The sequence below is a fragment of the Physella acuta genome, unplaced genomic scaffold (genome assembly GCF_028476545.2).
Source record: "Physella acuta isolate Inbredline_101_S28 unplaced genomic scaffold, ASM2847654v3 ptg000079l, whole genome shotgun sequence".
Classification (NCBI taxonomy): Eukaryota; Metazoa; Mollusca; class Gastropoda; family Physidae; genus Physella; species Physella acuta.
Window position 1 is genome coordinate 1,001,344 of NW_026731599.1, and position 12,239 is coordinate 1,013,582.

At 47.4% G+C, this 12,239-nt stretch overlaps 1 protein-coding gene across 1 annotated transcript; it reads left to right on the forward strand.

Moving 5' to 3' along the window:
* Positions 1-246: 246 nt before the first annotated feature.
* On the forward strand, positions 247-11,759 carry LOC131955547 (4-hydroxyphenylpyruvate dioxygenase-like protein). Its single transcript, XM_059319709.1, has 6 exons — positions 247-765; positions 2,186-2,625; positions 3,556-3,737; positions 8,808-8,962; positions 10,105-10,196; positions 11,174-11,759. The coding sequence occupies exons 1-6, from the start codon at positions 565-567 to the stop codon at positions 11,367-11,369; spliced, it is 1,266 nt and encodes a 421-aa protein (XP_059175692.1). The 5' UTR covers positions 247-564; the 3' UTR covers positions 11,370-11,759.
* The last annotated feature ends 480 nt before the right edge of the window (positions 11,760-12,239 follow it).

Genomic DNA, 12,239 nt, shown 5'->3' on the forward strand with positions numbered 1-12,239 from the left:
ACCAGCTCAGTCAAGTTATGTCCCCTACCTGAGGTGACGCTTCTGTTGATAAAAAAGCTAATTCGATGCGATAGTGTTCGGCCTTATCGGAATGCAATGGTAAAACTGGTTGACTATTAGACAACTGTTTCTACCAGCCAACTGTTTCTACCAGCCAACTGTTTCTACCAGCCAACTGTTTCTACCAGCCAACTGTTTCTACCATCCAACTGTTTCTACCAGCCAACTGTTTCTACCATCCAACTGTTTCTACCAGCCAACTGTTTCTACCAGCCAACTGTTTCTACCAGCCAACTGTTTCTACCAGCCAACTGTTTCTACCAGCCAACTGTTTCTACCAGCCAACTGTTTCTACCAGCCAACTGTTTCTACCAGCCAACTGTTTCTACCAGCCAACTGTTTCTACCAGCCAACTGTTTCTACCAGCCAACTGTTTCTACCAGCCAACTGTTCCTACCAGCGAACTGTTTCTACCATCCAACTGTTTCTACCAGCCAACTGTTTCTACCAGCCAGCTGTTTCTACCAGCCAACTGTTTCTACCAGCCAACTGTTTCTTCCCGTCATGTCAAGGTTTGCTTGTGTCCATCACATTGAAGTGGGCGTGGTCAATGGACAAGCTACCGTTGACATGTTGACGTCAAAGTACGGGTTCAAGGTCACGGCCATTAGAAACAACAGTGTGGCCAAACAGTGGGTGCTGACCGGAAATGACGTCAGATTTTTAGTAACGGAGCTACTAACTTCGGACCAAAAGTTAATAGAGGTCTCACTGTCTTGTGTCTCACTGTCTTGTGTCTCACTGTCTTGTGTCTCACTGTCTTGTGTCTCACTGTCTTGTGTCTCACTATCTTGTGTCTCACTGTCTTGTGTCTCACTGTCTTGTGTCTCACTGTCTTGTGTCTCACTGTCTTGTGTCTCACTGTCTTGTGTCTCACTGTCTTGTGTCTCACTGTCTTGTGTCTTACTGTCTCACTGTGTTGTGTCTCACTGTGTTGTGTCTCACTGTCTTGTGTCTCACTGTCTTGTGTCTCACTGTCTTGTGTCTCACTGTCTTGTGTCTCACTGTCTTGTGTCTCACTGTCTTGTGTCTCACTGTCTTGTGTCTCACTATCTTGTGTCTCACTGTCTTGTGTCTCACTGTCTTGTGTCTCACTGTCTTGTGTCTCACTATCTTGTGTCTCACTGTCTTGTGTCTCACTGTCTTGTGTCTCACTGTCTTGTGTCTCACTGTCTTGTGTCTCACTGTCTCACTGTCTTGTGTCTCACTGTCTCACTGTCTTGTGTCTCACTGTCTTGTGTCTCACTGTCTTGTGTCTCACTGTCTTGTGTCTCACTGTCTTGTGTCTCACTGTCTTGTGTCTCACTGTCTTGTGTCTCACTGTCTTGTGTCTCACTGTCTTGTGTCTCACTGTCTCACTGTCTTGTGTCTCACTGTCTTGTGTCTCACTGTCTTGTGTCTCACTGTCTCACTGTATTGTGTCTCACTGTCTTGTGTCTCACTGTCTCACTGTCATGTGTCTCACTGTCTTGTGTCTCACCATCGTGTGTCTCACTGTCTTGTGTCTCACTGTCTCACTGTATTGTGTCTCACTGTCTTGTGTCTCACTGTCTCACTGTCTTGTGTCTCACTGTCTTGTGTCTCACTGTCTTGTGTCTCACTGTCTTGTGTCTCACTGTCTTGTGTCTCACCATCGTGTGTCTCACTGTCATGTGTCTCACTGTCTCACTGTCTTGTGTCTAACTGTCTCACTGTCTTGTGTCTCACCATCGTGTGTCTCACTGTCTTGTGTCTCACTGTCTCACTGTCTTGTGTCTCACTGTCTTGTGTCTCACTGTCTTGTGTCTCACTGTCTCACTGTCTTGTGTCTCACTGTCTTGTGTCTCACTGTCTCACTGTATTGTGTCTCACTGTCTTGTGTCTCACTGTCTCACTGTCATGTGTCTCACTGTCTTGTGTCTCACCATCGTGTGTCTCACTGTCTTGTGTCTCACTGTATTGTGTCTCACTGTCTTGTGTCTCACTGTCTCACTGTCTTGTGTCTAACTGTCTTGTGTCTCACTGTCTTGTGTCTCACTGTCTTGTGTCTCACTGTCTTGTGTCTAACTGTCTTGTGTCTCACTGTCTTGTGTCTCACTGTCTTGTGTCTCACTGTCTTGTGTCTCACTGTCTTGTGTCTCACTAGGCTGACGATATAGCCGTGGACTGGATGCCCTGTCTGTCCGGTCACGTGACCCAGAGAAAAGATTCGGTCTTCAACATTTCATTTCAAGTGGACAACCTTGACCTTCTCTCACTCGAGCACGTGCAAGTGGTCAAGCCGGTCAAGACTCTAGCCGGGGGTCAGGTGCGTCTGCTGACTGCCCGGGGGTGTCTGGGCGATGTCCACCACACAATCGTCGAGAAGACGGACTTCTCTGGTCACTTCCTTCCCGGGTTTACAGGCCTGCCCGACACGACGCCCGACACGACGCCCGACACGACGCCCGACACGACAGAAGACTTGGCGGAGTTTGGCTGGAGCCATTTTGATCACGTGGCCTTGTCCGTACCCATTGGTGGGTCAAGGTCGGTGATGAAGTTTTACGAGAAGTTTTTAGGGTTCCAAAGGTTTCTGGTTAACAGGTAAGTCTTGTGGGCTATGTGTGGGGTTATGTGTGGGGGCCATGTGTGGGGGCCATGTGTGGGGGCCATGTGTGGGGGCCATGTGTGGGGGCCATGTGTGGGGGCCATGTGTGGGGGCCATGTGTGGGGGCCATGTTTGGGGGCCATGTGTGGGGGCCATGTGTGGGGGCCATGTGTGGGGGCCATGTGTGGGGGCCATGTGTGGGGGCCATGTGTGGGGGCCATGTGTGGGGGCCATGTGTGGGGGCCATGTTTGGGGGCCATGTGTGGGGGCCATGTGTGTGGTCATAGGTGGGAGACACAGGAGAAAAAAAGAAGGAAAAAAGTCACAGGAAAAAAGTCACAAATGTATATTTACATGGAATATGTTAATTTGTGTGTATTAAATATTAAAAAAGTGTAATGAACTTACGATTAATTAAATATAATGTAATGTGCGTATGTAAACTGAGAAGGCTGGAACATTCTATAAGGTTCTATAAATTTTATATTTCTAACAAAATTACAACCTACATATTGTTTACCGTTCACTTTGTGCGCAATTCTTAGTTCTACGAGATTCTATTCTATTTTTAAAAGTTTAAGTAATTTAAAAAAGGATTAAAAATCATGTCTATATTCCGAGTTGCCATCCCCCGTAGTGTTATATAAGAATATTTGAGAAAGTTTAAGGGAGATCACTCCAAGTTTATTTTCTGTGATTTCTGTGACTTTTTCCCTATACAGTTTTTCCTTTGTGACTTTTATTCCTTTCACTATGGGGGCCATGTGTGCCCTGAAGTTTAGTAGGGAAGCTACATCCCGGGTTTTATGTGCGCACACCTGTATGAATACCTGCATAAACACCCGCATGAACACCTGTATGAACACCTGTATGAATACCCGCATAAACACCTGTATGAACACCTGTATGAACACCTGTATGTACAGGGATGAGTCACCGGAGGACGGCCTTGTGTTGTCTCACCACCTGCGACTTAGGGCCATGAGGTACCAGCGGGGTGCCGAGGCGGGCGCCCTCCAGCGGGGCGCTGAGACCGACGGCCCAGTCCTTGAGCCAACTGATCAATTCTGCCTTGTTTTGTCGGAAGCTCCCTCGCTAGATGTGGCAGGTACACCAACTCATCACACCACCACCACCAACATCATCACACTACCACCACCACCAACATCATCACACTACCATCACCACCATCATCATCACACTACCACCACCAACAACATCATCACACTACCACCACCAACAACATCATCACACTACCACCACCAACAACATCATCACACTACCACCACCAACATCATCACACCACCACCACCAACATCATCACACTACCACCACCAACAACATCATCACACTACCACCACCAACAACATCATCACACTACCACCACCAACATCATCATCACACTACCACCACCAACATCATCACACTACCACCACCACTAACATCATCACACTACCAACACCAACAACATCATAACATCACCACCACCAACGTCATCATCACAGCACCACCACCACCACCAACATTATTACACCACCAACAACAACATCATCACACTACCACCACCACCAACATCATCACACTACCACCACCAACAACATCATCACATCACCACCACCAACATCATCACACTACCACCACCACCACCACCAACATCATCACACCACCATCACCAACATCATCACACCACCACCACCAACATCATCACATTACCACCAACACCAACATCATCACATTACCACCACCACCACCATCATCACACCACCACCACCATCACCAACAGTATTACACCACCAACAACAACATCATCACACTACCACCAACACCAACATCATCACATTACCACCACCACCACCATCATCACACCACCACCGCCATCACCAACATTATTACACCACCAACAACAACATCATCACACTATCACCACCAGCAACATCATTACACCACCACCACCAACATCATCACACTACCACCACCACTAACATCATCACACTACCACCACCACTACCACCAACATAATCACACCACCACCAGCATCATCACACCACCACCATCATCACACTACCACCACCACTACCACCACCACTACCACCAACATAATCACACCACCACCAGCATCATCACACCACCACCATCATCACACTACCACCACCACTACCACCAACATGATCACACCACCACCAGCATCATCACACCACCAACAACATCATCTCATCACCACCACCAACATCATCACACCACCACCAACAACATCATCACACCACCACCACCAACAACATCATCACACCACCACCACCAGCATCATCACACCAACACCAACAAAATCATCACACCACCACCACCAACAACATCATCACACCACCACCACCACCAGCATCATCACACCACCACCACCAACATCATTACACTAACACCACCAACAACATCATCATACCACCACCACCAACATCATCACACCACCACCACCAACATCATCACATTACCACCAACACCAACATCATCACATTACCACCACCACCACCATCATCACACCACCACCACCATCACCAACAGTATTACACCACCAACAACAACATCATCACACTACCACCAACACCAACATCATCACATTACCACCACCACCACCATCATCACACCACCACCGCCATCACCAACATTATTACACCACCAACAACAACATCATCACACTATCACCACCAGCAACATCATCACACCACCACCACCAACATCATCACACTACCACCACCACTAACATCATCACACTACCACCACCACTACCACCAACATAATCACACCACCACCAGCATCATCACACCACCACCATCATCACACTACCACCACCACTACCACCACCACTACCACCAACATAATCACACCACCACCAGCATCATCACACCACCACCATCATCACACTACCACCACCACTACCACCAACATGATCACACCACCACCAGCATCATCACACCACCAACAACATCATCTCATCACCACCACCAACATCATCACACCACCACCAACAACATCATCACACCACCACCACCAACAACATCATCACACCACCACCACCAGCATCATCACACCAACACCAACAAAATCATCACACCACCACCACCAACAACATCATCACACCACCACCACCACCAGCATCATCACACCACCACCACCAACATCATTACACTAACACCACCAACAACATCATCACACCACCACCACCAGCATGATCATTGCCACCAGCATGATCATTGCCACCAGCCCCACAACCACCACTACACATTCACCACCACACAACTAACTATACAACCACGAATCCACCACAACCACAACCACCACCACCACCAGCCCCACAACCTCAACTTCCACCACATAACCAAATATACCATTCCTTCCACACCACACCACTCCACAGCCGCCACCACCAATTAGCCACCACACAAACAACACAACCACACAGTCTCACCCCTAACCTACCACAACCACCACACCACTACCGTACCACAACCACACAACCACACCACTACCCTACCACAACCACACAGCTACACCACTACCCTACCACAACCACACCACTACCCTAGTACAACCACACCACTACCCTAGTACAACCACACCACTACCCTAGTACAACCACACCACTACCCTACCACAACCAGACAACCACACCACTACCCTACCACAACCAGACAACCACACCACTACTCTACCACAACCACACCGCTACCCTACCACAAACACAAAACCACACCACTATCCTACCACAACCAGACAACCACACCACTACCCTACCACAACCAGACAACCACACCACTACCCTACCACAACCAGACAACCACACCACTACCCTACCACAACCAGACAACCACACCACTATCCTACCACAACCACACAGCTACACCACTACCCTACCACAACCACACCACTACCCTAGGACAACCACACTACTACTCTACCACAACTACACAACCACACCACTATCCTACCTCAACCACACCACTACCCTAACACAACCACACAGCTACCCTAACACAACCACACCACTACCCTACCACAACCACACAACCACATTACTACTCTACCACAACCACACAACCACACCACTACTCTACCACAACCACACAACCACACCACTACCCTACCACAACCACACAACCACATCACTACTCTACCACAACCACACAACCACACCACTACCCTACCACAACCACACAACCACACCACTACCCTAACACAACTACACAACCACACCACTACCCTACCAAAACCACACAACCACACCACTACCCTACCACAACTACACAACCACACCACTACCCTACCACAACCACACCACTACCCTGCCACAACCACACAACCACACCACTACTCTACCACAACCACACAACCACACAACCAAACCACTACCCTACCACAACCACACCACTACCTTGCTACAACCACACCACTACTCTACCACAACCACACAACCACACCACTATCCTACCTCAACCACACCACTACCCTACCACAACCACACCCCTACCCTGCCACAACCACACCACTACCCTAACACAACCACACCACTACTCTACCACAACTACACAACCACACCACTACCCTACCACAACCACACAACCACACCACTACCCTAACACAACCACACAGCTACCCTACCACAACCACACCACTACCCTGCCACAACCACACCACTACCCTAACACAACCACACCACTACCCTACCACAACCACACAACCACATTACTACTCTACCACAACCACACAACCACACCACTACTCTACCACAACCACACAACCACACCACTACCCTACCACAACCACACAACCACACCACTACCCTACCACAACCACACAACCACACCACTACCCTAACACAACTACACAACCACACCACTACCCTACCACAACCACACAACCAAACCACTACCCTACCACAACCACACCACTACCTTGCTACAACCACACCACTACTCTACCACAACCACACAACCACACCACTATCCTACCTCAACCACACCACTACCCTACCACAACCACACCCCTACCCTACCACAACCACACCACTACCCTGCCACAACCACACAACCACACCACTACTCTACCACAACCACACAACCACACAACCAAACCACTACCCTACCACAACCACACCACTACCTTGCTACAACCACACCACTACTCTACCACAACCACACAACCACACCACTATCCTACCTCAACCACACCACTACCCTACCACAACCACACCCCTACCCTGCCACAACCACACCATTACCCTAACACAACCACACCACTACCCTACCACAACCACACAACCACACCACTACTCTACCACAACCACACAACCACACCACTACTCTACCACAACCACACAACCACACCACTACCCTACCACAACCACACAACCACACCACTACCCTACCACAACCACACAACCACACCACTACTCTACCACAACCACACAACCACACCACTACCCTACCACAACCACACCACTACCCTGCCACAACCACACAACCACACCACTACTCTACCACAACCACACAACCACACAACCAAACCACTACCCTACCACAACTACACCACTACCCTACCACAACCACACAACCACACCACTACCCTACCACAACCACACCACTACCCTACCACAACCACACAACCACACCACTACCCTACCACAACCACACCACTACCCTACCACAACCACACCACTACCCTACCACAACCACACAACCACACCACTACCCTACCACAACCACACCACTACCCTACCACAACCACACCACTACCCTACCACAACCACACCACTACCGTACCACAACCACACCACTACCGTACCACAACCACACAACCACACCACTACCCTACCACAACCACACAACCACACCACTACCCTACCACAACCACACAACCACACCACTACCCTACCACAACCACACAACCACACCACTACCCTACCACAACCACACCACTACCCTACTACAACCACACAACCACACCACTACCCTACCACAACCACACAACCACACCACTACCCTACCACAACCACACAACCACACCACTACCCTACCACAACCACACAACCACACCACTACCCTACCACAACCACACCACTACCCTACTACAACCACACAACCACACCACTACCCTACCACTACCCTACCACAACCACCGCTGTTTTTGACAGGGACCAACAAAGTGGAGCAGTGGATGACGTCACACCCCGGGCCTGGCATCCAGCATCTGGCACTGTCCACGTCTGACATCAAGCGTGCCGTACGTCAGGCCAGACGATGCGGCGTTCAGTTTGGTCAGCCCCCGCCATCTGCCTATTACACTCAGGTACTCTCAAGCTGTGCACTAAACACAGGTGTTGCGTCCCTTGTGTGGAGTAAACACAGGTGTTAGGTCCCTTGTGTGGAGTAAACACAGGTGTTAGGTCCCATGTGTGTAGTAAACACAGGTGTTAGATCTCTTGTGTGGAGTAAACACAGGTGTTAGGTCCCTTTTGTGTAGTAAACACAGGTGTTAGATCTCTTGTGTGGAGTAAACACAGGTGTTAGGTCCCATGTGTGTAGTAAACACAGGTGTTAGATCTCTTGTGTGGAGTAAACACAGGTGTTAGGTCCCTTGTGTGTAGTAAACACAGGTGTTAGGTCCCTTGTGTGCAGTAAACACAGATGTTAGGTCCCATGTGTGGAGTAAACACAGGTGTTAGGTCCCTTGTGTGTAGTAAACACAGGTGTTAGGTCCCTTGTGTGTAGTAAACACAGGTGTTAGATTCCTTGTGTGTAGCCCCCCCCCCCCCCCCTCCTCCTGAATGTGTTGTGTGCTCCCACGACATGTAACCTCTATTTGGATGTAGTTGTAGACTTGGTTGAGTGTGTTTACATGGAGTGAGAAGTGTTCACGTGAAGTGTGTCAGTTGACGGGTGACAGAGCTAGGGTGTGCTAGGGTGAGGTGTGTCAGTTGACGGGTGACAGAGCTAGGGTGTGCTATGTTGTGTGGCTGTTGGTTGGCGTGTGGTGTTGGAGCATGACGTGATTAAGTATTTTGTACCGTCATTTGTGTCGTAAACCGTTAACCTGCCCCCTTGATAGAAGAGGCCAACAAAAGGTAGAAACGGCTACCTATCATAAACTAGCTAACAGCAACATGTTACATGTAGGTAGCTAGTGCTGTATGTTAAGTGTGTGGCCCATGTGTGTGGGCCATGCGTGTGGGCCATGCGTGTGGGCCATGCGTGTGGGCCATGCGTGTGGGCCATGCGTGTGGGCCATGCGTGTGGGCCATGCGTGTGGGCCATGCGTGTGGGCCATGCGTGTGGGCCATGCGTGTGGGCCATGCGTGTGGGCCATGCGTGTGGGCCATGCGTGTGGCCCATGACTGTGGCCCATGACTGTGGCCCATGACTGTGGGCCATGTGTCTGGGCCATGTGTGTGGGCCAGAAGGTAGCCACGATTGAGGTCTTGTTTGCTCCAGGCAGGGAAACTGGCCGATATTCTGGAAGTCAACGAGAGTGTCCAAGACTTGCAGGAACTGGACATTCTAATAGACAAGGACCAGGGCAAGAGGTCAGGAATAATTTTTTTCTCTGGTAATTAAAGTCAATCAACGACCGACCGGGGGGGGGGGGGGGGGGGGTGTCACCATATGTAATAATTTACTATGATAACGTTGCACGTTGCTTTATATATATATATATATATATATATATATATATATATATATATATATATATATATATATATATATATATATATATATATATATATATATATATATATATATATATATATATATATATATATAAAATGTATGTATATAGCCTATACTGGTTTAAAAATGTAATGAAGGGGGGGGGGGTGACACCATGGGGTTCCGCTGCCGCACCGGGTGACCCCGACCTAGCGACGCCACTGATTAGGACTGCTGTTTAATTTATTTTGTATGAGATGAGCCAATCTGACTTGATATCGTACTACAATTTTTTTTAAATATCCAACTTTTTTTTAGCAAACGTAAGCATCATCTGTCCCTTAGTGATATTGAAGTAGATTAAGATAATCACATAGCTTTAATTAAAGGTCTCATAATATTAAAACGAGTTCTTGTTCGGTAATTATATTTTTAAAAATAAAATTGCGCAAATGCTTCAGTCTAAGGGACGCAACTAGTAAATACCGTTGACTGACAAATATAAAATGAATTAAGTTCCTTTGACTATGAAGAGCTTTTTAAAAAGCAATAAAACTTTTAGCATTGGCTGTTAAGCTGATTTGAAGGCAGCGTAACACTATTATTGTGTGTTAATGCTATGTGTGTATATTACACATACACACACACATACATTATATATATATATATATATATATATATATATATATATATATATATATATATATATATATATATATATAGTAGAGAGAGAGAGCAGACAGATACATAGACGTGGATACAGAACACTACAACCCCCGTCCCCTGACCTCCCGGCCCGCTGTGACCCTTGACCTCCCGGTCCGCAGTGACCCCTGACCCTGCCCTCTTGCAGGTACCTCCTGCAGATCTTCACCTCGCCTGTCCTGCCGACGGATCCGTTCTTCCTGGAGTTTATCCAACGGCACGGCGCGCTGGGCTTCGGTTCCGGCAACATCACGGCACTCTACCGGTCCATGCGCCACATGGAGAACATGGAGGTGACACTAAGTGCTGACCAAATGGTGCCGGTGGTCACTCAAACTCAATAGGCAGATGTGTGTCGATTGGCCAGATAAATTATTTGTCAATTTGCCAGAAAATTATAGTGTCATTTAGCCAGAAAATTATAGTGTCATTTTGCCAGAAAATTGTTGTGTCAATTTGCCAGAAAATTGTTGTGTATACTATGAAACAACTGAGGTACACTACTTATGATTCAGTAATCAGGTACACATACACTAGACTGCTAACTAAAAAGTCTCGAGTTCGAATCCGTGTTCAAGTTAGTTGAACCTATCTAAGTCCACCCAGCCCTGGTGGGTACCTAACTCAAGTTAGTGACAGTAAAGTCTGTAAGGCATAGTGCTGGTCACACTATACCTTCATACGCTCAAGTCAAAAAACTTCATCTGCCCTATACCGCCAGGTCTAAAGAGGAACTTTACTTACAACACAATTGTAAATAAAAAAAAAATCATAAAAAACGTTTTAATAACAAGCTTTTATGTTATAATGCACTAAAAAGTAGAAAATAAATTATAGACTACTATTTAAATAACTAGAAAGAAAAGCGTTGGTCACTATAGTATCTATTGGATACCTACACTAATGTTTAGGAAGACACCCACGCTTTTCTTTCTAGTTATTTAAATAGTAGTCTATAATTTATTTTCTACTTTTTAGTGCATTATTACACAAAAGCTTGTTATTAAAACGTTTTTTATGAATTTTTTTTTCAGTACTTTACATGTTTTATTTACAATAGAGTTACATGACTAAAAACCATTGCGCGCCTACTGAACATCACGTTCAGTAGGCGCGCAATGGTTTTTGAACGCAGCCATTGAACGTGATGGCGCAGCTATTGAAGTTGATGACGCGTGTGGTGTGGTTGGATAGACATGCCTACTAATTCGGTC

Bases quoted from the DNA above. Each gene is read 5' to 3' on its own strand.
- LOC131955547 (XM_059319709.1), top strand. From the start codon at position 565: ATGTCAAGGTTTGCTTGTGTCCATCACATTGAAGTGGGCGTGGTCAAT. The intron at 2,626-3,555 runs GTAAGTCTTGTG...CTGTATGTACAG, and splicing joins CAAAGGTTTCTGGTTAACAG to GGATGAGTCACCGGAGGACG. The intron at 8,963-10,104 runs GTACTCTCAAGC...TGTTTGCTCCAG, and splicing joins CATCTGCCTATTACACTCAG to GCAGGGAAACTGGCCGATAT.